Source organism: Actinia tenebrosa, unplaced genomic scaffold (assembly GCF_029948245.1).
Source record: "Actinia tenebrosa isolate PJP-AT-01 unplaced genomic scaffold, QUT_ActTen_1.0 PGA_scaffold5__44_contigs__length_20552954, whole genome shotgun sequence".
Lineage (NCBI taxonomy): Eukaryota > Metazoa > Cnidaria > Anthozoa > Actiniaria > Actiniidae > Actinia > Actinia tenebrosa.
In genome coordinates, this window is record NW_028292582.1 from 3,700,779 (window position 1) to 3,728,562 (window position 27,784).

Sequence of the window (27,784 nt, forward strand, 5' to 3'; positions counted from 1 at the left end):
ATGACGGAAGCTTACTTTCTTCACCATTCTTCATTCTTAGAATCCTTGATCAAAAAACAAAGCAGAAGCGAAGCCCAAAGCTACGAGCAATTTGGTTGTTACAATGACACTGCACATAAAGTATTGACGGTTTTTCTTGGAGAGGTTTCAACAGCACCAGGCCCACTAAGAGCATGCGCTAGTATCGTCAAAGAAAGGCAATACAAAGTGTTTGGTGTTCAGAATGGAAAAGGATGCTGGTCTGGTTCAGCGTCTCCCGAAGTATTTTATGCGATAAAAAGAGCTTCCCATTGTAATGTTACGCATGGTGGATTGTTCTTCGTTGATGTCTATGTCTTCAGTGACGTTAATGGTAAGGAAATGGTTAGAAATAATCTTTTCGAATTACAGCTTATTTTCTCAGTAGGATTAATAGATCATGCATGTATATACTTATGATTTTAGTTAAAGCATTGCTGCCGAAAAATTTGGGTGCAACCAATGTGGTTTTTTATGCAAAGGGCGGCTTCGAAGATAAGACTAAAGATGTGAATTTTGTTTCATCAAGGAATTTGTTTCTGAAAAATCTTTAATAACTTTCCAAGCAACAAAAGGCTTTAACAATTACGTGTCACAAGATGTTTTTAATGAAACAGTGTCTGTTTTTAGTTCAGATGTGTGATTCTATCAAATGCATAACTTTTTTATTTTACCCACTGAATATATGTAATTTGCTTACTTAGCCTTGCACCATTACCATTACCATCATCCTCATTGTCCTCGTAATCTTCATCAGTTTATAATTATCGTCATTGATGACTACTTTGCTTACAGTGCCCTGTCCTGTTGGTACAAGGCGAGATCTGAACCCATATTGCAAAACGAAACGAGACCAGGACCTCGAGAAGAACAAGCTAAACTACAAACTGGGTCCAACATTTCTCAACCTCTTCCCATCATTAAACGTGACGATAGCACAGCTGAAAGACATCTACAAGAACGATTCAGTCAATGCTGAATGGTTGACCGTTTATGAACAGATTTCACGACGAAATCTATTCCTTTTGTATGCTTTCTTTAATCAGACAAAGAACCAGCCCGAGTTTGCAGCAATTGATGATTACAAGAATGTGTTGAAGTTCTTCATAGAGTCTCAGTATTCGCCGAAACTCATGCCCAAGGTTTCATTTGCTTGTCAATCATTATTATCTTTATTCGCATATCATTATAGTTTCATTTTTATCATCAGCAGAAGAAGGACTAACATTACTTAGTCTTCATTTTCACTTTCATTGTCTTACCATCAAAGTCAATCTCAACACCATCACAAGCATCATCAGCCATAAGGCATCACCATTTTACATCATCAACATATATCACCATATATCAATGTCATCATACTTTGCAGCAGCAGCAGTAAATTTGTCAACACACGTTCTTCACTGTTACTTGCTTTGCCTTTACACCATCAAAGGCATCATCAGCATCTTCAATACGATTATCACCGACAACATTCCCCCATACATCATTGATGTCTTCATCTTCATCTTCATCAATACTAGGTTATTACGTAGAGGATAAACCCCCACCCTCCCTTCATCTTCGCGTCTATCATCATCATTGTCTGTACTGACATCATCCATGTGCGTCATATAATAATGTAAACTTTATTTTAATTTTTCTTACACACAACTATAAACCTCACTATAAGCTAGGCGGTTTACAATTTTCTACTTGAGTCGATTAGAAGAAAAGTTTGAATAATACAATCAAACGAACATTAAAAAGCACAACAAATTATTATAAAGAAAAGGAAAAACAAACAAACAAACAAACAAAAAAAACAAAAACAAAAAAAAGTTTAACAATTCAGGATTTGACCATTCCTTATTCCTACAACAACAACAACAACAACAACAACAACAATAATAGTAATAACAATAATAATAATAATAATCATGATATTTATTTAGACACGATTGATATTACAGCATGGCTAATGTGGTCGTGAATATTATTATAATATTATTATTATCATATAATAAAATAGTTGCATCCTGCAAGATTCTACCATCGTGTTTGTCTTTGAAGTATTGAAGTATTGATATATAATTTGTTTCTTCTCGACCAGGAGTATCGTAAGTTCTTCAAGTTCTATTTTTTGGAGTCAGACGAACCTTTTGAAAGGTTGACGAGATTATGTAACTGGAGAGAAGACAGTATATTTACAGACCAACGCCTTGCTGGTGGTAACCCCATGTCAATCCAAAGGGTTACTATAGGTATGAAAGGTATGTATGTTCATATAAAATCCATGAATCATCGAACTGTTAAAAAGATGTCTAGCTCTGAAAATGTAATTCAAGTGGGAAAATGGTCCAAATCTATCAAAACCATGGACTAGAGCTTATGCTTTTGGAACAAAAATTGCCAACCCTCATAAATAATAGATAATATTTCAAAACGTGTCAAAATGGTCCAAAATCCATCAAATCTATAGGCTTTAGTCCCATACTATTTGTCCGAATATGGCCAATAATTACCTATTTTGCATCCTTCATGAAAAATGGAAAATTATTTGAAAGATTTGAAAATGGTAAAAAATCGATCACAACCATGTGCTAAAGCACATGCTTTTGGACTATAAATGGCAACAAATGACCTATTTTTCCTCTCTCATAATAAGTGTATAATATCTAAAAAGGCGTGAAAGTGGTCAAAAATCTATCAAAACCATGGGTTATAGTCCATGCTTTTGGGCCAAAAATGGCCAAAAATAACCTATTTTTACTCTTCATAAATAATGGATAATTTTTTAAAAGGTGTAAAAATGACCCAAAATCGATCAAAACCATGGGCTATAGCATATGCTTTTGGGCCAAAAATGGCCAAAAATAACCTATTTTTACTCTTCATAAATAATGGATAAATTTTTAGAAGGTGTGAAAATGGTCCAAAATCAATCAAAACCATGGGCTATAGTCTATGCTTTTAGACCAAAAATGGCCAAAAAAGACCTATTTTTATTCTTCATAAATAATGCATAACTTTTTAAAAGGTGTGAAAATATGGTCCAAAATCGATCAAAACAATAGGCTATAGTCCATGCTTTTGGGCCAAAGATAGCCAAAATCCACCTATTTTTATTCTTCATAACTAATGGATATTTTTTTAAAAGGTGTGAAAATGGTCATAAATCGATCAAAACCATGGGCTATAGTCCATGCTTTTGGGCCAAAAATGGCCAAAAACGAGCTATTTTTATTCTTCATAAATCATGGATAATTTTTGAAAAGGTGTGAAAAAATGGTCCAAAATCGATCAAAACCATGGGCTATAGTCCATGCTTTTGTGCCAAAAATGGCCAAAAACGACCTATATTTATTCTTCATAACTAATGGATAAGTTTTAAAAAAGTATGAAAATGGCCCAAAATCGATCAAATCCATGGGCTATAGTCCATGCTTTTGGGCCAAAAATGGCCAAAAACGACCTATTTTTATTCTTCATAACTAATGGATAAGTTTTAAAAAAGTATGAAAATGGCCCAAAATCGATCAAATCCATGGGCTATAGTCCATGCTTTTGGGCCAAAAATGGCCAAAAACGACCTATTTTTATTCTTCATAACTAATGCATAATTTTTTAAAAGGTGTGAAAATATTGCCCAAAATCGATCAAAACAATGGGCTATAGTCCATGCTTTTGGTCCAAAAATAGCCAAAATCGACCTATTTTTATTCTTCATAAATAATGGATAAGTTTTAAAAAAGTGTGAAAATGGATCAAAATCCATCAAAACCATGGGCTATAGTCCATGCTTTTGATCCAAAAATGGCCAAAAACGACCTATTTTTATTCTTCATAAATAATGGATATTTTTTTAAAAGGTGTGAAAATGGCCCAAAATCGATCAAATCCATGGGCTATAGTCCATGCTTTTGGGCCAAAAATGGCCAAAAACGACCTATTTTTATTCTTCATAACTAATGCATAATTTTTTAAAAGGTGTGAAAATATGGTCCAAAATCGATCAAAACAATGGGCTATAGTCCATTCTTTTGGTCCAAAAATAGCCAAAATCGACCTATTTTTATTCTTCATAAATAATGGATAAGTTTTAAAAAAGTGTGAAAATGGCCCAAAATCGATCAAAACCATGGGCTATAGTCCATGCTTTTGGGCCAATAATAGCCAAAAAAGACCTATTTTTATTCTTCATAAATAATGCATAACTTTTTAAAAGGTGTGAAAATAGGGTCCAAAATCGATCAAAACAATAGGCTATAGTCCATGCTTTTGGGCCAAAGATAGCCAAAATCCACCTATTTTTATTCTTCATAACTAATGGATATTTTTTTAAAAGGTGTGAAAATGGTCATAAATCGATCAAAACCATGGGCTATAGTCCATGCTTTTGGGCCAAAAATGGCCAAAAACGACCTATTTTTATTCTTCATAAATCATGGATAATTTTTGAAAAGGTGTGAAAAAATGGTCCAAAATCGATCAAAACCATGGGCTATAGTCCATGCTTTTGGGCCAAAAATGGCCAAAAACGACCTATTTTTATTCTTCATAACTAATGGATAAGTTTTAAAAAAGTATGAAAATGGCCCAAAATCGATCAAATCCATGGGCTATAGTCCATGCTTTTGGGCCAAAAATGGCCAAAAACGACCTATTTTTATTCTTCATAACTAATGGATAAGTTTTAAAAAAGTATGAAAATGGCCCAAAATCGATCAAATCCATGGGCTATAGTCCATGCTTTTGGGCCAAAAATGGCCAAAAACGACCTATTTTTATTCTTCATAACTAATGCATAATTTTTTAAAAGGTGTGAAAATATGGTCCAAAATCGATCAAAACAATGGGCTATAGTCCATGCTTTTGGTCCAAAAATAGCCAAAATCGACCTATTTTTATTCTTCATAAATAATGGATAAGTTTTAAAAAAGTGTGAAAATGGCCCAAAATCGATCAAAACCATGGGCTATAGTCCATGCTTTTGATCCAAAAATGGCCAAAAACGACCTATTTTTATTCTTCATAAATAATGGATATTTTTTTAAAAGGTGTGAAAATGGCCCAAAATCGATCAAATCCATGGGCTATAGTCCATGCTTTTGGGCCAAAAATGGCCAAAAACGACCTAATTTTATTCTTCATAAATCATGGATAATTTTTTAAAAGGTGTGAAAATGGCCCAAAATCGATCAAAACCATGGGCTATAGTCCATGCTTTTGGGCCAAAAATGGCCAAAAACGACCTATTTTTATTCTTCATAAATAATGCATAATTTTTTAAAAGATGTGAAAATATGGTCCAAAATCGATCAAAACCATGGGCTATAGTCCATGCTTTTGGGCCAAAAGCGGCGAAAAACGACCTATTTTTATTCTTCATAAATAATGGATATCATTTTAAAAGGTGTGAAAATGGACCAAAATCGATCAAAACAATGGGCTATAGTCTAGACTTTTGGTCCAAAAATGGCCAAAAATGGCCAAAAACGACCTATTTTTATTCTTCATAAATAATGCATAATTTTTTAAAAGGTGTGAAAATATGGTCCAAAATCGATCAAAACAATGGGCTATAGTCCATGCTTTTGGTCCAAAAATAGCCAAAATCGACCTATTTTTATTCTTCATAAATAATGGATAAGTTTTAAAAAAGTGTGAAAATGGATCAAAATCGATCAAAACCATGGGCTATAGTCCATGCTTTTGATCCAAAAATGGCCAAAAACGACCTATTTTTATTCTTCATAAATAATGGATATTTTTTTAAAAGGTGTGAAAATGGCCCAAAATTGATCAAATCCATGGGCTATAGTCCATGCTTTTGGGCCAAAAATGGCCAAAAACGACCTATTTTTATTCTTCATAAATCATGGATAATTTTTTAAAAGGTGTGAAAATGGCCCAAAATCGATCAAAACCATGGGCTATAGTCCATGCTTTTTGGCCAATAATAGCCAAAAAAGACCTATTTTTATTCTTCATAAATAATGCATAATTTTTTAAAAGGTGTGAAAATATGGTTCAAAATCGATCAAAACCATGGGCTATAGTCCATGCTTTTGGGCCAAAAATGGCCAAAAAAGACCTATTTTTATTCTTCATAAATAATGCATAACTTTTTAAAAGGTGTGAAAATATGGTCCAAAATCGATCAAAACAATAGGCTATAGTCCATGCTTTTGGGCCAAAGATAGCCAAAATCCACCTATTTTTATTCTTCATAACTAATGGATATTTTTTTAAAAGGTGTGAAAATGGTCATAAATCGATCAAAACCATGGGCTATAGTCCATGCTTTTGGGCCAAAAATGGCCAAAAACGACCTATTTTTATTCTTCATAAATCATGGATAATTTTTGAAAAGGTGTGAAAAAATGGTCCAAAATCGATCAAAACCATGGGCTATAGTCCATGCTTTTGTGCCAAAAATGGCCAAAAACGACCTATTTTTATTCTTCATAACTAATGGATAAGTTTTAAAAAAGTATGAAAATGGCCCAAAATCGATCAAATCCATGGGCTATAGTCCATGCTTTTGGGCCAAAAATGGCCAAAAACGACCTATTTTTATTCTTCATAACTAATGGATAAGTTTTAAAAAAGTATGAAAATGGCCCAAAATCGATCAAATCCATGGGCTATAGTCCATGCTTTTGGGCCAAAAATGGCCAAAAACGACCTATTTTTATTCTTCATAACTAATGCATAATTTTTTAAAAGGTGTGAAAATATGGTCCAAAATCGATCAAAACAATGGGCTATAGTCCATTCTTTTGGTCCAAAAATAGCCAAAATCGACCTATTTTTATTCTTCATAAATAATGGATAATTTTTTAAAAAGTGTGAAAATGGCCCAAAATCGATCAAAACCATGGGCTATAGTTCATGGGCTTTGGGCCAATAATAGCCAAAAAAGACCTATTTTTAATCTTTATAAATAATGCATAACTTGTTAAAAGGTGTGAAAATAGGGTCCAAAAATCGTCAAAACATAGGCTATAGTCCATGCTTTTGGGCCAAAGATAGCCAAAACCCCTATTTTTTATTCTTCATACTAATGGATAGTTTTTTTAAAAGGTGTGAAAATGGGTTCATAAATCGATCAAACCATGGGCTATAGTCCATGCTTTTGTCCAAAAATGGCCAAAACGACCTTTTTATTCTTCATAAAATGATATTTTTGAAAAGGTGTGGCCCAAAATGGACAAAATAGTCCATGCTTTTGGGCCAAAATGGCCAAAAACGACCTATTTTTTATTCTTCATAACATTGTAATGAAAGTTATGAATGGCCAAAATGATCATCTTTTGGGCCATGCGCCAACATGGCCAAAACCTTTTATTTTTTTTTGTATATTCCATAACTAACTAATGGACATTTTTGTAGACATATGGTCCAAAATCTCACCCAGTGCTATAAGTAGCCATAACGCGGCGAAAAACGACCTGATATTCATAATTTGAAATATTTTTTACAAGGTGTATGACCAAAACTCGATCAAAACCATGGCTATATAGACTTTTTTGGGGTCCAAAAATAGCCAACAATGGCCAATCGACCCTACCTATTTTTGCTTCATGAAATCATGGATAATAATTGTCAAAAGTGTTGTGAATGCCCAAAACTGGCCCCCACACAATGATCAAATGCCGCAATGTTTTGCGCCAAAAAAGAACCTTTTGTGGCTTCTATTTGTTACATCCGCATGGGTATAGGTTTTCCATTGATTCTTTGGGCTTCATAAATATGGATATCATTTAAAGTTCGTGAAATATTATAGGATCCAAAACAAGGGCACAATGGTCTATTTGGTCCAAAATGGCCCAAAAATGGGCGCAAAACACCTATTTTATCTCTAATAAACTAATGAATGAATAAGTTTTAAAAAAAAAGTGTGAAAATGGGCCCACCGCAAAATCGATCAACCATGGGTCTATAGTCCATGCTTTTGGGGCACAAACCTGGCAAAAAACGACCTATTTTTAATTCTGTATAAATAATGGATATTTTTGCATTTATAAACGGTTGTGCGACAATGCCCAAAAATCGTCAAAACCAATGGGAATGGTCTGCTTTTGAAGCCCAAAAAAGCCAAAAATGAAAACGACCATATGTTTATGATAAAATATGGCATAATATTTTTAAAAGGGGTGAAAATATGGTCGCATCAAATGGATCAAAACAATTGGGCTATTAGTACAGTGCTTTCTGGTTCACAAAAATAGCCAAAAAAATAGACCTATTTTTTATTCTTTTAAACCTAAATAGGAAGTTTTAAAAAAGGTGCGAAATTTCGATCAAGACCATGGGCAGTCCAAGCTGATCAAAAATGGCCACGCAAAAAATGGCTTTCTAATATATTCTAATAATAATGGATATTTTTTAAAATTCAAAATCGATTCATAATGGCCACAAAAACGACCTATTTTATTCTCTATAAATCATGGTTTTTTAAAAAGGTGGGTGTTGAAATGGCGCAAAATCGATCAAAAACCATGGCTTACTTAGTCCATTTTGGCTAAAAAATGACCTATTTTTATTCTTCATAAATCTTGAAATTTTGTCCATGCTTTTGGCCAAAATGCCTAAAAAACTATTTTGATTCCATGAAAAAGGCATAATTCTAAAAGAATGTGAAAATATGGTCAAAAATCGATCAACAACACATGTGGTCTGGGCAGCTATTAGGCGCTTTTCCAATTTTGGGCCAAAAGCGATAGCCGAAAAATCCGACCTATTATTCTCATAATAATAATGGATATTTTTTAAAAGTGTGTGTGAAAATGATCAAATCGATCGATCCAAAAATGGCGATATGTTAGTTCCATGCTTTTGGGCAACAAAAATGGCCAAAAACATGGCCAAAAAGACGACGTTTTATTCTTCCTAAATCAGGGATAGTGCATATTTTAAAAGGTGTTGTCGTGGAAAATATTCGCAAAATAGATCAAACAATGGGCTATATGTCCATAAGTCATGCTTCGTGGCCAAATGTATCCCAACAACTATGCTATTCTTAATAAACTGAATGCTAGTTGCTGAAATGGCCGCAAATCGATCAGCATCACCCATGGGCTAAGTAATATGATCCAAAAATGGCCAAAGACGACGACCTATGTTATCCTTCACAATAGTCCACTTTAAAAGTGTGACAATAAATGGCTATAATGGATTTTGGGCCAAAAATAATTTTTTAATAATGAATATTTTTCATGGATAATTTTTTAAAATGTGTGCGTGTGCGATAAAAACCAGATCGTCCAATAATCACAACCCATGAATGTATCATTTTTTAAAAGGTGTGAAAATATGGGTTCAAAATCGTGGCTATAGTTGCTTTTGGGCCAAAATGCAAAATCGACGCTATTTTTATTCTGCAGAAAGATGGCATCCTTTTTAAAAGGGTGTGAAAAATGTTCGCAAAATCGATCAAGACCATAGCTATTATTTTTGGTAAGAAGCGGCCGAAAAACCCTATTTTTTCTTCTTCATATCCTGGATACTATCATTTAAAGGGTGTGGAAAATGGCCCCCCAAAATGATCAAAACAATGGGTCGATAGTAGCTTTTGGCAAACAACAAAAACGACCTATTTTATTCTCAATCGTGGATATTTTTGAAAAGGTGGTGAAAAATAATCGACACAACCATGGCTATCGTCATGCTTTGGGGCCAAAAAGTCCAAAAAAGACCTATTTGTAATATTCTTCATACTTAAGTTTTAAAAAAGTATGAGAATTGTCGATAATCCACTGGGAGGCCAGTCCTGTGGATCCATTGGCCAAAAAACGCCAAAAACGACTATTTTTAGTTCCATAACTAATGGATCATGGATAAGTTTACAAGGGGTTGAAAATAAAACAATCACCATGGGCTTTAGTGAGGCCATGACCTATTTTATTCTCATAAATAATGCCATAATTTTTTAAAAGATGTTGGTCGATCACCATATTCCATCTTAATAAATAATGGATATCATTTAAAAGGTGTTTGTGAAAAATGGACCAAATCCCTTTTAGTCTTTCATGATAAGTTTTTAGTGTGAAAATAGTGTGAACAATAGTTATTTAAAAAAGTGTGAAAATGGCCCAAAATCGATCAACCATGGGCTATATCAGCTTTGATCCACAAATGGCCGTACAAAAAACCTCTTTTTATCTGCATAAATAATGGTATATGTTTTTAAGTTTGAAATGGCCAAAAGTGATCAAATCCATGGCTATATATCCCATGCTTTTGGGCCAAAAATGGCCAAAACGTCCTATTTTTATTCTCAAAATCAGTGGATATTTTGAAAGGTGTTAAATGTCCGCCCAAATCGATCAAAACCAGGGGCCGATAGTGCCATGCTTTTGGGCCAAATGGCAAAAACGACCTATTTTTATTCTTCATAACTAACGACCATTTTTATCTTCATGGCTAACATTCTTTTGGTCCAAAAATAGCCAAAATCGACCTATTTTTATTTTTCATATTTTTGTGAAAATGGCCCAAAATCGATCAAAACCATGGGCTATAGTCCATGCGTTTGGGCCAATATGGACCTATTTTTATCTTGATAAATAATCCATAATTTTTAAAAGGTGTGATCAAAATTGATAATATAACAATGGGCTATAGTCCATTGCTTTTTGGGTCCAAAAATAGCCAAAATCGACGACCATATTTTATTTTTCATAAATATTAATGATAAGTTTAAAAAAAGTGTGAAAATGGCCCCAAAATCGATCAAAACCAGGGCTATAGTCCATGCGTTTGGGCCAATAATAGCCAAAAAGACCTATTTTTTATCTTGATAAATATGCATAATTTTTTAAAAGGTGTGAAAATGGCCCAAACATTGATAATATACATGGGCTATAGTCCATGCTTTTGGGCCAAAAATGGCCAAAACGACCTATTTTTATTCTTCATAAATCATGGATTAATTTTTGAAAGGTCGTGAAAATGGCCCAAAATCGATCAAAACCATGGGCATAGTCCATGCTTTTGTGCCAAAAATGGCCAAAAACGACCTATTTTTATTCTTCATAAATAATGGATATTTTTTTAAAAGGTGTGAAAATGGCCAAAAATTGATCAAATCCATGGGCTATAGTTTATGCTTTTGGGCCAAAAATGGCCAAAAACGACCCTATTTGTATTTCTCATAAATCATGGATCATTTTTTAAAAGGTTGTGAAAAATGGCCCCAAAATCGATCACAACCCATGGGCCTATAGTCCACTGCTTTTGGGCCAAAATGGCCAAAAAACGACCTATTTTTATTCTTCATAAATAATGCATAATTTTTTAAAAGATGTGAAAATATGGTCCAAAATCGATCAAAACCATGGGCTATAGTCCATGCTTTTGGGCCAAAAGCGGCGAAAAACGACCTATTTTTATTCTTCATAAATAATGGATATCATTTTAAAAGGTGTGAAAATGGACCAAAATCGATCAAAACAATGGGCTATAGTATAGACTTTTGGTCCAAAAATGGCCAAAAAATGGCCAAAAACGACCTATTTTTATTCTTCATAACTAATGCATAATTTTTTAAAAGGTGTGAAAATATGGTCCAAAATCGATCAAAAACATTGGGCTTTAGTCCATGCTTTTGGTCCAAAAATAGCCAAAATCGACCTATTTTTATTCTTCATAAATAATGGATAAGTTTTAAAAAAGTGTGAAAATGGCCCAAAATCGATCAAAACCATGGGCTATAGTCCATGCTTTTGATCCAAAAATGGCCAAAAACGACCTATTTTTATTCTTCATAAATAATGGATATTTTTTAAAAGGTGTGAAAATGGCCCAAAATTGATCAAATCCATGGGCTATAGTCCATGCTTTTGGGCCAAAAATGGCCAAAAACGACCTATTTTTATTCTTCATAAATCATGGATAATTTTTTAAAAGGTGTGAAAATGGCCCAAAATCGATCAAAACCATGGGCTATAGTCCATGCTTTTGGGCCAAAAATGGCCAAAAACGACCTATTTTTATTCTTCATAACTAATGCATAATTTTTTAAAAGGTGTGAAAATATGGTCCAAAATCGATCAAAACAATGGGCTATAGTCCATTCTTTTGGTCCAAAAATGGCCAAAATCGACCTATTTTTATTCTTCATAAATAATGGATAAGTTTTAAAAAAGTGTGAAAATGGCCAAAAATCGATCAAAACCATGGGCTATAGTCCATGCTTTTGGGCCAATAATAGCCAAAAAAGACCTATTTTTATTCTTCATAAATAATGCATAATTTTTTAAAAGGTGTGAAAATATGGTTAAAAATCGATCAAAACCATGGGCTATAGTCCATGCTTTTGGGCCAAAAATGGCCAAAATCGACCTATTTTTATTCTTCATAAATAATGCATAACTTTTTAAAAGGTGTGAAAATATGATCCAAAATCGATCAAAACAATAGGCTATAGTCCATGCTTTTGGGCCAAAGATAGCCAAAATCCACCTATTTTTATTCTTCATAACTAATGGATATTTTTTCAAAAGGTGTGAAAATGGCCCAAAATTGATCAAAACCATGGGCTATAGTCCATGCTTTTGGGCCAAAAATGGCCAAAAACGAGCTATTTTTATTCTTTATAAATCATGGATAATTTTTGAAAAGGTGTGAAAAAATGGTCCAAAATCGATCAAAACCATGGGCTATGGTCCATGCTTTTGTGCCAAAAATGGCCAAAAACGACCTATTTTTATTCTTCATAACTAATGGATAAGTTTTAAAAAAGTATGAAAATGGCCCAAAATCGATCAAATCCATGGGCTATAGTCCATGCTTTTGGGCCAAAAATGGCCAAAAACGACCTATTTTTATTCTTCATAACTAATGGATAAGTTTTAAAAAAGTATGAAAATGGCCCAAAATCGATCAAATCCATGGGCTATAGTCCATGCTTTTGGGCCAAAAATGGCCAAAAACGACCTATTTTTATTCTTCATAACTAATGCATAATTTTTTAAAAGGTGTGAAAATATGGTCCAAAATCGATCAAAACAATGGGCTATAGTCCATGCTTTTGGTCCAAAAATAGCCAAAATCGACCTATTTTTATTCTTCATAAATAATGGATAAGTTTTAAAAAAGTGTGAAAATGGCCCAAAATCGATGAAAACTATGGGCTATAGTCCATGCTTTTGGCCAAAAAGCGGCGAAAAACGACCTATTTTTATTCTTCATAAATAATGGATATCATTTTAAAAGGTGTGAAAATGGACCAAAATCGATCAAAACAATAGGCTATAGTCCATGCTTTTGGGCCAAAAATTGCCAAAAACGACCTATTTTTATTCTTCATAACTAATGGATAAGTTTTAAAAAAGTATGAAAATGGCCCAAAATCGATCAAATCCATGGGCTATAGTCCATGCTTTTGGGCCAAAAATGGCCAAAAACGACCTATTTTTATTCTTCATAACTAAGGCATAATTTTTTAAAAGGTGTGAAAATATGGTCCAAAATCGATCAAAACAATGGGCTATAGTCCATGCTTTTGGTCCAAAAATAGCCAAAATCGACCTATTTTTATTCTTCATAAATAATGGATAAGTTTTAAAAAAGTGTGAAAATGGCCCAAAATCGATCAAAACCATGGGCTATAGTCCATGCTTTTGATCCAAAAATGGCCAAAAACGATCTATTTTTATTCTTCATAAATAATGGATATTTTTTTAAAAGGTGTGAAAATGGCCCAAAATCGATCAAAACCATGGGCTATAGTCCATGCTTTTGGGCCAAAAATGGCCAAAAACGACCTATTTTTATTCTTCATAACTAATGGATAAGTTTTAAAAAAGTATGAAAATGGCCCAAAATCGATCAAATCCATGGGCTATAGTCCATGCTTTTGGGCCAAAAATGGCCAAAAACGACCTATTTTTATTCTTCATAACTAATGCATAATTTTTTAAAAGGTTTGAAAATATGGTCCAAAATCGATCAAAACAATGGGCTATAGTCCATGCTTTTGGTCCAAAAATAGCCTAAATCGACCTATTTTTATTCTTCATAAATAATGGATAATTTTTTAAAAGGTGTGAAAATGGCCCAAAATCGATATAAACCATGGGCTATAGTCCATGCTTTTGGGCCAAAAATGGCCAAAAACGACCTATTTTTATTCTTCATAACTAATGGATAATTTTTTAAAAGGTGTGAAAATGGCCAAAATCGATCAAAACCATGGGCTATAGTCCATGCTTTTGAGCCAAAAATGGCCAAAAAAGACCTATTTTTATTCTTCATAAATAATGCATAATTTTTTAAAAGTCGTGAAAATATGATTCAAAATGGATCAAAACAATGGGCTATAGTCCATGCTTTTGGGCCAAAAATGGCCAAAAAAGACCTATTTTTATTCTTCATAACTAATGCATAATTTTTTAAAAGGTGTGAAAATATGGTCCAAAATCGATCAAAACAATGGGCTATAGTCCATTCTTTTGGTCCAAAAATGGCCAAAATCGACCTATTTTTATTCTTCATAAATAATGGATAAGTTTTAAAAAAGTGTGAAAATGGCCAAAAATCGATCAAAACCATAGGCTATAGTCCATGCTTTTGGGCCAATAATAGCCAAAAAAGACCTATTTTTATTCTTCATAAATAATGCATAATTTTTTAAAAGGTGTGAAAATATGGTTAAAAATCGATCAAAACCATGGGCTATAGTCCATGCTTTTGGGCCAAAAATGGCCAAAATCGACCTATTTTTATTCTTCATAAATAATGCATAACTTTTTAAAAGGTGTGAAAATATGATCCAAAATCGATCAAAACAATAGGCTATAGTCCATGCTTTTGGGCCAAAGATAGCCAAAATCCACCTATTTTTATTCTTCATAACTAATGGATATTTTTTCAAAAGGTGTGAAAATGGCCCAAAATTGATCAAAACCATGGGCTATAGTCCATGCTTTTGGGCCAAAAATGGCCAAAAACGAGCTATTTTTATTCTTTATAAATCATGGATAATTTTTGAAAAGGTGTGAAAAAATGGTCCAAAATCGATCAAAACCATGGGCTATGGTCCATGCTTTTGTGCCAAAAATGGCCAAAAACGACCTATTTTTATTCTTCATAACTAATGGATAAGTTTTAAAAAAGTATGAAAATGGCCCAAAATCGATCAAATCCATGGGCTATAGTCCATGCTTTTGGGCCAAAAATGGCCAAAAACGACCTATTTTTATTCTTCATAACTAATGGATAAGTTTTAAAAAAGTATGAAAATGGCCCAAAATCGATCAAATCCATGGGCTATAGTCCATGCTTTTGGGCCAAAAATGGCCAAAAACGACCTATTTTTATTCTTCATAAATAATGCATAATTTTTTAAAAGGTGTGAAAATATGGTCCAAAATCGATCAAAACAATGGGCTATAGTCCATGCTTTTGGTCCAAAAATAGCCAAAATCGACCTATTTTTATTCTTCATAAATAATGGATAAGTTTTAAAAAAGTGTGAAAATGGCCCAAAATCGATCAAAACCTATGGGCTATAGTCCATGCTTTTGGCCAAAAATGGCCAAAAACGACCTATTTTATTCTTCATAAATAATGGATATCATTTTAAAAGGTGTGAAAATGGACCAAAATCGATCAAAACCATGGGCTATAGTCCATGCTTTTGGGCCAAAAATGGCCAAAAACGACCTATTTTTATTCTTCATAACTAATGGATAATTTTTAAAAAGTATGAAAATGGCCCAAAATCGATCAAATCCATGGGCTATAGTCCATGCTTTTGGGCCAAAAATGGCCAAAAACGACCTATTTTTATTCTTCATAACTAAGGCATAATTTTTTAAAAGGTGTGAAAATATGGTCCAAAATCGATCAAAACAATGGGCTATAGTCCATGCTTTTGGTCCAAAAATAGCCAAAATCGACCTATTTTTATTCTTCATAAATAATGGATAAGTTTTAAAAAAGTGTGAAAATGGCCCAAAATCGATCAAAACCATGGGCTATAGTCCATGCTTTTGATCCAAAATGGCCAAAAACGATCTATTTTTATTCTTCATAAATAATGGATATTTTTTAAAAGGTGTGAAAATGGCCCAAAATCGATCAAAACCATGGGCTATAGTCCATGCTTTTGGGCCAAAAATGGCCAAAAACGACCTATTTTTATTCTTCATAACTAATGGATAAGTTTTAAAAAAGTATGAAAATGGCCCAAAATCGATCAAATCCATGGGCTATAGTCCATGCTTTTGGGCCAAAAATGGCCAAAAACGACCTATTTTTATTCTTCATAACTAATGCATAATTTTTTAAAAGGTTTGAAAATATGGTCCAAAATCGATCAAAACAATGGGCTATAGTCCATGCTTTTGGTCCAAAAATAGCCAAAATCGACCTATTTTTATTCTTCATAAATAATGGATAATTTTTTAAAAGGTGTGAAAATGGCCCAAAATCGATATAAACCATGGGCTATAGTCCATGCTTTTGGGCCAAAAATGGCCAAAAACGACCTATTTTTATTCTTCATAACTAATGGATAATTTTTTAAAAGGTGTGAAAATGGCCAAAATCGATCAAAACCATGGGCTATAGTCCATGCTTTTGAGCCAAAAATGGCCAAAAAAGACCTATTTTTATTCTTCATAAATAATGCATAATTTTTTAAAAGTCGTGAAAATATGATTCAAAATGGATCAAAACCATGGGCTATAGTCCATGCTTTTGGGCCAAAAATGGCCAAAATCGACCTATTTTTATTCTTTATAAATAATGGATATTTTTTCAAAAGGTGCGAAAATGGCCCAAAATCGATCAAAACCATGGGCTATAGTCCATGCTTTTGGGCCAAAAATGGCCAAAAACGACCTATTTTTATTCTTCATAACTAATGCATAATTTTTTAAAAGGTGTGAAAATATGGTCCAAAATCGATCAAAACAATGGGCTATAGTCCATGCTTTTGGTCCAAAAATAGCCAAAATCGACCTATTTTTATTCTTCATAAATAATGCATAATTTTTTAAAAGGTGTGAAAATGGCCCAAAATTGATCAAATCTATGGGCTATAGTCCATGCTTTTGGGCCAAAAATGGCCAAAAACGACCTATTTTTATTCTTCATAAATGATGGATAATTTTTTAAAAGGTGTGAAAATGGCCCAAAATTGATCAAAACCATGGGCTATAGTCCATGCTTTTGGGCCAAAAATGGCCAAAAAAGACCTATTTTTATTCTTCATAAATAATGCATAATTTTTTAAAAGTCGTGAAAATATGATCCAAAATGGATCAAAACCATGGGCTATAGTCCATGGTTTTGTGCTAAAAATGGCAAAAATCGACCTATTTTTATTCTTTATAAATAATGGATATTTTTTCAAAAGGTGCGAAAATGGCCCAAAATCGATCAAAACCATGGGCTATAGTCCATGCTTTTGGGCCAAAAATGGCCAAAAACGACCTATTTTTATTCTTCATAAATCATGGATAATTTTTTAAAAGGTGTGAAAATGGCCAGAAATTGATCAAAACCATGGGCTATAGTCCATGCTTTTGGGCCAAAAATGGCCAAAAAAGACCTATTTTTATTCTTCATAAATAATGCATAATTTTTTAAAAGTCGTGAAAATATGATCCAAAATGGATCAAAACCATGGGCTATAGTCCATGCTTTTGGGCCAAAAATGGCCAAAATCGACCTATTTTTATTCTTTATAAATAATGGATATTTTTTCAAAAGGTGCGAAAATGGCCCAAAATCGATCAAAACCATGGGCTATAGTCCATGCTTTTGGGCCAAAAATGGCCAAAATCGACCTATTTTTATTCTTCATAAATAATGGATATTTTTTCAAAAGGTGCGAAAATGGCCCAAAATCGATCAAAACCATGGGCTATAGTCCATGCTTTTGGGCCAAAAGCGGCGAAAAACGACCTATTTTTATTCTTCATAAATCATGGATAATTTTTTAAAAGGAGTGAAAATGGCCCAAAATTGATCAAAACCATGGGCTATAGTTCATGCTTTTGGGCCAAAAATGGCCAAAAACGACCTATTTTTATTCTTCATAAATCATGGATAATTTTTTAAAAGGTGTGAAAATGGCCCAAAATTGATCAAAACCATGGGCTATAGTCCATGCTTTTGGGCCAAAAATGGCCAAAAAAGACTATTTTTATTCTTCATAAATAATGCATAATTTTTTAAAAGTCGTGAAAATATGATCCAAAATGGATCAAAACCATGGGCTATAGTCCATGGTTTTGTGCTAAAAATGGCAAAAATCGACCTATTTTTATTCTTTATAAATAATGGATATTTTTTCAAAAGGTGCGAAAATGGCCCAAAATCGATCAAAACCATGGGCTATAGTCCATGCTTTTGGGCCAAAAATGGCCAAAAACGACCTATTTTTATTCTTCATAAATCATGGATAATTTTTTAAAAGGTGTGAAAATGGCCCAAAATTGATCAAAACCATGGGCTATAGTCCATGCTTTTGGGCCAAAAATGGCCAAAAAAGACCTATTTTTATTCTTCATAAATAATGCATAATTTTTTAAAAGTCGTGAAAATATGATCCAAAATCGATCAAAACCATGGGCTATAGTCCATGCTTTTGGGCCAAAAATGGCCAAAATCGACCTATTTTTATTCTTTATAAATAATGGATATTTTTTCAAAAGGTGCGAAAATGGCCCAAAATCGATCAAAACCATGGGCTATAGTCGATGCTTTTGGGCCAAAAATGGCCAAAATCGACCTATTTTTATTCTTCATAAATAATGGATAAGTTTTTAAAAAGTGTGAAAATGGCCCAAAATTGATCAAATCTATGGGCTATAGTCCATGCTTTTGGGCCAAAAATGGCCAAAAACGACCTATTTTTATTTTTCATAAATCATGGATAATTTTTGAAAAGGTGTGAAAAAATGGTCCAAAATCGATCAAAACAATGGGCTATAGTCCATGCTTGTGGTCCAAAAATAGCCAAAATCGACCTATTTTTATTCTTCATAAATAATGGATAAGTTTTAAAAAAGTGTGAAAATGGACCCAAAATCGATCAAAACCATGGGCTATAGTCCATGCTTTTGAGCCAAAAATGGCCAAAAACGACCTATTTTTATTCTTCATAAATAATGGATATTTTTTCAAAAGGCGTGAAAATGGCCCAAAATTGATCAAAACCATGGGCTATAGTCCATGCTTTTGGGCCAAAAATGGCCAAAAACGACCTTTTTTTATTCTTCATAAATGATGGATAATTTTTTAAAAGGTGTGAAAATGGCCCAAAATTGATCAAAACCATGGGCTATAGTCCATGCTTTTGGGCCAAAAATGGCCAAAAAAGACCTATTTTTATTCTTCATAAATAATGCATAATTTTTTAAAAGTCGTGAAAATATGATCCAAAATGGATCAAAACCATGGGCTATAGTCCATGGTTTTGTGCTAAAAATGGCAAAAATCGACCTATTTTTATTCTTTATAAATAATGGATATTTTTTCAAAAGGTGCGAAAATGGCCCAAAATCGATCAAAACCATGGGCTATAGTCCATGCTTTTGGGCCAAAAATGGCCAAAAACGACCTATTTTTATTCTTCATAAATCATGGATAATTTTTTAAAAGGTGTGAAAATGGCCCAAAATTGATCAAAACCATGGGCTATAGTCCATGCTTTTGGGCCAATAAATGGCCAAAATAGACCTATTTTTATTCTTCATAAATAATGCATAATTTTTTAAAAGGTCGTGAAAATATGATCCAAAATGGATAAAAACCATGGGCTATAGTCCATGCTTTTGGGCCAAAAATGGCCAAAATCGACCTATTTTTATTCTTTATAAATAATGGATATTTTTTCAAAAGGTGCGAAAATGGCCCAAAATCGATCAAAACCATGGGCTATAGTCCCTGCTTTTGGGCCAAAAATGGCCAAAAACGACCTATTTTTATTCTTCATAAATAATGGATAAGTTTTTAAAAAGTGTGAAAATGGCCAAAAATTGATCAAATCTATGGGCTATAGTCCATGCTTTTGGGCCAAAAATGGCCAAAAACAAGCTATTTTTATTTTTCATAAATCATGGATAATTTTTGAAAAGGTGTGAAAAAATGGTCCAAAATCGATCAAAACAATGGGCTATAGTCCATGCTTGTGGTCCAAAAATAGCCAAAATCGACCTATTTTTATTCTTCATAAATAATGGATAAGTTTTAAAAAAGTGTGAAAATGGCCCAAAATCGATCAAAACCATGGGCTATAGTCCATGCTTTTGAGCCAAAAATGGCCAAAAACGACCTATTTTTATTCTTCATAAATAATGGATATTTTTTCAAAAGGCGTGAAAATGGCCCAAAATTGATCAAAACCCTGGGCTATAGTCCATGCTTTTGGGCCAAAAATGGCCAAAAACGACCTTTTTTTATTCTTCATAAATCATGGATAATTTTTTAAAAGGTGTGAAAATGGCCCAAAATTGATCAAAACCATGGGCTATAGTCCATGCTTTTGGGCCAAAAATGGCCAAAAAAGACCTATTTTTGTTCTTCATAAAAAATGCATAATTTTTTAAAAGGTGTGAAAATATGTACCAAAGTCGATCAAAACCATGGGCTATAGTCCATGCTTTTGTGCCAAAAATGGCCAAAAACGACCTATTTTTATTCTTCATAAATAATGGATATTTTTTCAAAAGGTGTGAAAATGGCCCAAAATTGATCAAAACCATGGGCTATAGTCCATGCTTTTTGGCCAAAAACGACCTATTTTTATTCTTCATTAATAATCGATATATTTTTTAAAAGTGTGAAAATGGCCCAAAATCGATCAAACCCATGGGCTATAGTCTAGACTTTTGGTCCAAAAATGGCCAAAAATGGCCAAAAACGACCTATTTTTATTCTTCATAAAAAATGCATAATTTTTTAAAAGATGTGAAAATATTGCCCAAAATCGATCAAAACCATGGTCTATAGTCCATGCTTTTGGGCCAAAAATGGCCAAAAACGACATATTTTTATTCTTCATAAATAATGGATATTTTTTTAAAAAGTGTAAAAATGGCCCAAAATTGATCAAAACCATGGGCTATAGTCCATGCTTTCTGGCCAAAAATAGCCAAAAAACGACCTATTTTTATTCTTCATAAATAATGCATAATTTTTTAAAAGGTGTGAAAATATGGTCCGAAATCGATCAAAACAATGCGCTATAGTCCATGCTTTTGGGCCAAAAATGGCCAAAAACGACCTATTTTTATTCTTCATAAATCATGGATAATTTTTTAAAAGGTGTGAAAATGGCCCAAAATCGATCAAAACCATGGGCTATAGTCCATGCTTTTATGCAAAAAATGGACAGAAACGACCTATTTTTATTCTTCATAAATAATGGATAATTTTTTAGAAGGGGTGAAAATGGCCCAAAATCGATCAAAACCATGGGCTATAGTCCATGCTTTTGAGACAAAAATGGCCAAAATCCACCTATTTTTATTCTTCATAAATAATGCATAATTTTTCAAAAGGTGTGAAAATGGCCCAAAATCGATCAAAACCATGGGCTATAGTCTATGTTTTTGGGACAAAAATGGCTAAAAACGACCTATTTTTATTCTTTTTAAATAATGCATAATTTTTTTAAAAGGTGTGAAAATGGCCCAAAATCGATCAAAACCATGGGCTATAGTCCATGCTTTTGGGCCAAAAATGGCCAAAAATGGCCAAAAATGGCCTAATTTTTATTGTTCATAATTAATGGATAAGTTTTTTAAAAAGTGTGAAAATAGTTCAAAACAAAACCATGGGCTGTAGGCCATGCTGTTATCCAAGAAAGAGACAAAGACTTATTTTTCGTTCTTCACAAGTAATGGATATTTTTTTATAAGGTGCACAAATCGATCAAAACCATGGGCTATAGTTCATAGCTTTGTGCCAAAGTTGGCCAAAAATAACTATTTCGCTTGTTTTAAAAATAATTAAAAATATTTGATAAGGCGTGAAAATGATTTAAAATCGAAGACAACCAAGAACTATATGATGATATAATTTGCTTACTTTAATTAATGGATTTTTTCTCCAAATTTTAAAAATATAGTCTTCGATTAAGGTCGTCGCGACATAGGTTTTTCTTTGATCGTAAATCAAGGATTTTCTTTAACATTACATAGGCACCTGACCTTGAGAACTTTTATCTTGCTTGAATGTCATGAAAACACTTTGATTGACGTCCATTAAAACATTATATTAACGGTTGTGCTAATTTAGAAGCTTAGAGGCTATCAAAACTAAAATGGCATATAGTGTAGGTTCACATCCCTATAATACTTTGCGTCTTTGGGGGGCAACTAAAGGGTAAAAACCCACTTATTTTGCTGAAGGCTGATCAGACAATGTTGAAAATACCTTGCTTGGTATCCAAAGATAAAATGAAGAAGTCAAAAACAGAAAAAGATAGAAGCTTGAAGACGTTTAAGGTAAATTCGAAACATTTTAAATACATTTTCTGTAAGACCAAAACTCTTGATGATCTGTACACGCAAAAATAACTTGGAATAAACTGATAATCATTATTGTACGGATAAAAGCAGGTATAGTATAAATTCAATTAAGAAACCTTTCAATTTGGGACAGTTTTTGATTGGTTACCCGCCAAAGACGCAAGGCATTATGGGGATGTGAAAGTCGAGAATAGAACCATGGAGGTTGTTTTGATCCATTGTTTTCTGGTTTCATATCTAAAAAATAGTCAAATACAATAGTTTGAGGACGTATTTTAACATGTTTTGACTTAACACCCGCTAGTTGCCCCCCAGTCAACCGCTTGTTAGCCCCCGATTTAACTCCAAATAGTCACGTGATTGATAGTAAGCAATATGATGTTCCAGCTCAAGCGTTTCACACCACCATCCAAACCCTATCATGTGATACCTAAGATATGTTGATCTTGTTGTTGTATATAGGATCTGTTGGAGCCGACTGGGATTACTTGAAAACAAGACTGAATAATTCCTATCAGTGGGAGACCGCTGTACAGGATGCGATAGGAATGGACATATCATTAAAAGAAGTATGTAATACTGGATCTTTAGACTGTCCTTATAATATATTCATGCTTGATTATACGTTCTTCCTATTTTTATTAAAATTATGCTATTGAATTTTAATTGCCTGAATTATCCTATGAAAGGTCTTGAGTTCTTTTATGTTGTGTTTACTAGGTCATTTTTCGTTTTTCGGTTCGTACCCTTTTTCCTTTATTTCTCTCTCTCTCTTTCCTTCCCCACATACTCCTTTCCTTCCCCTCTCTCCTTCTCTCCCTTCTCCCTTTCTCCCTCTCTCCCTCTCTCCCTCTCTCCCTCTCTCCCTCTCTCCCTCTCTCCCTCTCTCCCTCTCTCCCTCTCTTCCTCTTTTTCTGTCTTTCTCGACTTCATTGAAACTTTCAAGCCATCTATACTATTTGTGCTATCTTCCTAAATTTATAATTTCTCTAATATCCTTTTTGCCTATCACTAACTACTCTTTATTTCGGTAGGCGATTAAAACAGGGTACCTTTACATCGTCCACTATCCATTACTTGATGATGTACCGACCAAAAACGAAACTTCTCCCGTCCATGGCCGTAAACTGATGAAGGCTGTGTCACCTATTGCGCTATTTGCTTCCAAGCCAAGCAGAAACAAGAAACAGCCTAACCAATTGGTACCCTTTGCAATACAGATGGGACATACCAAAGGTCAGGGGATATGTGGGGATAAGCTAGTCGAGAGGGTGTGGTTCTAGACTTGCAGGTTTTGAGGGACTCGAGTAAACTAATCTGGTTTGTTTTCAGAAAAAAATATGAAAAAGTTAGAGCCAAGTTAAAGACAATCATTCTCTGTTCCTTCGACCCTTTCGTCTATCTCCCTTAGCGCAGTGTAGTTGTTGAACTACTTCGTTGACCATAAAATAAATCTTTGGTCATAAGCCGGCTACGTTATTTGTAGCTTCGACAAAACGATGAAACAAATATCAAAAAAACTTTATTAGACCAAGCAAAAGCTCTGTTCAAAATTTTGGGAAGAGTAGAGTGGAGTGTGGCATAGAGTGTAGAGTAGGGTATTCTATTGTTTCAGTAAACTCTTGATCATTTGCTAAAATTTCGCACTTATCATAAAAGTATTTAACTTTCGAAAAGCACTTTGTGTATTAAAAAATTCACTTTAAATATTTATAAAACCAAATTTATTATTATTATTATTATTGACTCTATGGTCACCTCAGGGTTATGCATGCATGGTTCCAAACACAGATCATTAACAATATAAGCTAAGTTATTCCCAAAGGAAACAATTGCGCAACATATGTATATACTTCTTCCTGTACCAGGAGGGATTGGTTTTTATAAATTTTAACAAAGTTTAACCTTTCAATTTACTCTTCATATTTATTTTCTAGACTCTGATGTTGCCACACCAAACGATGGTGACAAATGGCTTCTAGCAAAGCAGACTGTGCAAGTAGCAGACTTTGTTTATGCTGGATCAGTAGAGCATCTACTCAAGACCCATCTCTTTATTGAACCAATCTGTGTTGCCATGCTTCGCCATTTTCACAGTCTTCATCCACTCCATCAGTTGTTGAAGTTTCATTGCCGAGGAGTATCGGGCACCAATAAGTTCAACATTAACAACCTTACTGGTAGGAACAGCACGTCGGACCTTCTCTTCGCTGTAGGTTACCCAGGAGGATATCAATTACTGAGGAGGTCGTTTGAGGCATCTAGCTGGGATGACGCTGATTTTGTTAAGAACATCAAAGTAAGAAAAATTTCCCTAAAGAGCTGATATATAGTATCTAAACATGAAAAATTACTATTTGACTCAATATTAGTAGCAATGTCAAAGCATCAGAGATTGTAGGAATGCAATCTCATCTCATCTCAAAGTTAATTCCCCTCAGGGTTTTATTTGATGTCAGTGAAATTAGTACCAATTATAAATTTGGAAAAACGCATGATTCTTAAGTAAAAAAGTGAATATTTTCTCTTGATTACTTACTTTCCACTTCAAAAGTTTAAATTTCTGGGGAAAAAAGAAAGTCAAAAGACGCATGCGCGACATCGTTGTTATAGTTCATCAAAGAAAGTAAAAATCTAGGATCATAATTGAGAGGAATACCTTTATGATGTGACCTATTTAGACCGGTGGTCAAAACTATTTGTTTAATTCGGTTTTGAATTTTCTTTTATTTATTCCAGAGGCGTGGAATGAATAATAATAATAAGGTTCCCTATTACCCATACCGAGATGATGGACTGTTGATCTATAAATCCATCAAGAATATGGTCTGCAATTATGTACACTTGTAAGTAAACAATAATCAAATGATTTTTCATACTATCTAAACATTTGAAGATCATCAATAAACTAGAACGATTAAAAATTGCCGCTGGGAAGTTCCGGAAGGTTTCATAAAAGCACGTAGCGGCGAATCAGGAAAAAATTAATGGAATCCGCAATGCATGGAAGGAACAAAATCCTCATCATCATTATTATGTTTCACACCAGAATGCGCATACAGCCGTGGTGAATTCTTGTAACACTTTTTACGAGTAGGGTGCTTACCCCTGTGCCTAACCCCAAACCTCAGGACCAGGGGTTGCCATGAGTACAAGACTCCAGCCGACATATGCATAGCTCTAGGGGTCATAGAAACCACAAACTGTCCAACAATGATAAATGGATGATCCCATCGACAGAACAGCTTGAAAGAGAATGCTTTAACAATATCAACTCCAGATATGAAGTAATAATACATGTTTACTTTACAGCTTTTACCGTAAGTCATGTCAAGTTGAATCCGATCCGGAACTCCAAGCTTTTGCTAACGAAGTGTCCGCCGAAGGAAATACTCCTCCTGATGGCGGCAAAGGAATGGTACGGTCGTACATTATATCCTCTATTATATTAAGTAGGGACTCTTGGGATCGGAAATCGGCAAACGCCAAATGTAGCTAGGTTGGCCGCCTTATTTATATAAGGAATATAGGTATAAAGTGAGTTCAAAAACCTTCCCTGCTTCGGGACTTGTAGATCGACTGGTCGATTAATAGAGATTTTTCCTCGCTATCGTTTAAAGGTACCGGAAGGCTTCAGGGAACAGGTGTCTCGCGTCTAGCCCGCTCTGCAAAACTTAAGTTTCTAAGTTATCGCAAAGGAATACTAGATAAGCCATTCTGAGGTTTACTTAACAAAAAAAACAAAAAAAAAACTGGGTAGAGTTGATATTGCAGTGATTGTACATGGGACTATTTGAGGGGACATATTTCCAGGATGGTGTCTAAGTTCGCACCTTTAGAGTCGCACCATGCACTGCAATGCCCAACTCGAACCAGTTTTCCGCTAAACCTCGGAATCGCTAAGGGAGGAAAGAAATAGAATACTGCATGCAGCCCTGCGTTGCCTTCTCTTTACTCATGCAGTTTTTTCAGTTCTCAACCTCGGAACGGCTATTAGACTGAATAATCTTCGAAGTATCCCCAGTCCAACTAGGAAAAAAGAAAAAGAAAAAGAAAAAAGATCAAAAAAGCGGAAAAGAAAAAGCAAAACAACAACAACATAATGTATCAACCTACTAAATAAAACAATTATAAATGTGAGTTCTTTAACTCCTGTTATTACACCATAGATCAAAGGATTTCCATCGTCCATAAAGACAAGACGTCAGCTTGTTGACATGTTGACTCCGCTGATCTGGACCACTAGTGCACAGCACAGTGCTATCAACTATCCATCCAACTACTATGGGTCGTATACACCCAATATGCCAACAAAACTTTATCATGACTCTCGTGTTAATGATGATAATTTTGATCTGTTTAACTTACCTGGAAAAAGAACAGCTGCTGTAAGTGCTGGATATTTTTGTATCTACTTTTGTGTATTCTATAGGTTTGTCTGTCCGTCCAGTAGCCTGTCTCGGTTCGCGATTGCCTTTCTTTGTCCGTTCATCACCATGGTGGCCGGAACGTCATTAACTGCGCATGCCTACCTGTTCATTAATCCTGTTCAGTCCATTTCTCTGTGTCTCTGTGTCTGTCTGTCTTTATGTCTATCTATCTGAACTGTTTGTATGTTCCCAGTGCATGTTTGTATAATTTAGGTCTCTCGTTCTGACTGTCTGCTTCTGGTCAGTACACCTGTCCGTTTCTTTAAGGTTTCTTTAAAAATTTGTTTTTTCTAATTGTCTGGCCATGGCTGTTCATCTGTCAATCGCTTACTCGTAGTAAAAGCAACGAGTGGCAAGTTACTTATTATTATTTTTTATTGTCCTTAGGTCCAAGTAGCTCTTGGGATGAACCTAGCTTCTCTAAGATACGATCGTCTCCTTGATTACAGTGACGAACTTCAACACATAAATGCATCGAAGATTGTCAAGAGACACAGCCAGCGACTTAATGGATATACAGCTACAGTGATAGAATCGAGAAATAGAAAGCGCTATCAGGAGAGGCATTTAACGTACCCCTACTTGGTGCCAGGATGGATCACTAATAGTATTCATACGTAACCGTATAATAACTTGCTCGTAATCGTGTAACTCGAGCGGTTAAACGTTAATCTCATACAAAAATAATATTTCACTTAATGATGGATTTGGTTATATTATTTTACGTGGATTGGAAATTCAAAATTAAACGAAAAGCATGATTAAATTTAAGCTGTTTTTGATGTACTGAAATGAATTGTGTTGCGTTTGTATCGTGATTATGACTATGCTAACGTCGACATCCAATGATTATACAAT

General features: G+C 34.0%; 1 protein-coding gene across 1 annotated transcript; it reads left to right on the forward strand.

Annotated features, from left to right (window-relative positions):
- LOC116286796 (uncharacterized) lies at nt 1-27,676 on the forward strand. Its single transcript, XM_089038009.1, has 10 exons — nt 1-352; nt 814-1,160; nt 2,111-2,270; nt 22,959-23,065; nt 23,531-23,732; nt 24,434-24,795; nt 25,236-25,342; nt 25,809-25,914; nt 26,666-26,884; nt 27,314-27,676. The coding sequence occupies exons 1-10, from the start codon at nt 1-3 to the stop codon at nt 27,545-27,547; spliced, it is 2,196 nt and encodes a 731-aa protein (XP_088894135.1). The 3' UTR covers nt 27,548-27,676.
- Nucleotides 27,677-27,784: the final 108 nt, after the last annotated feature.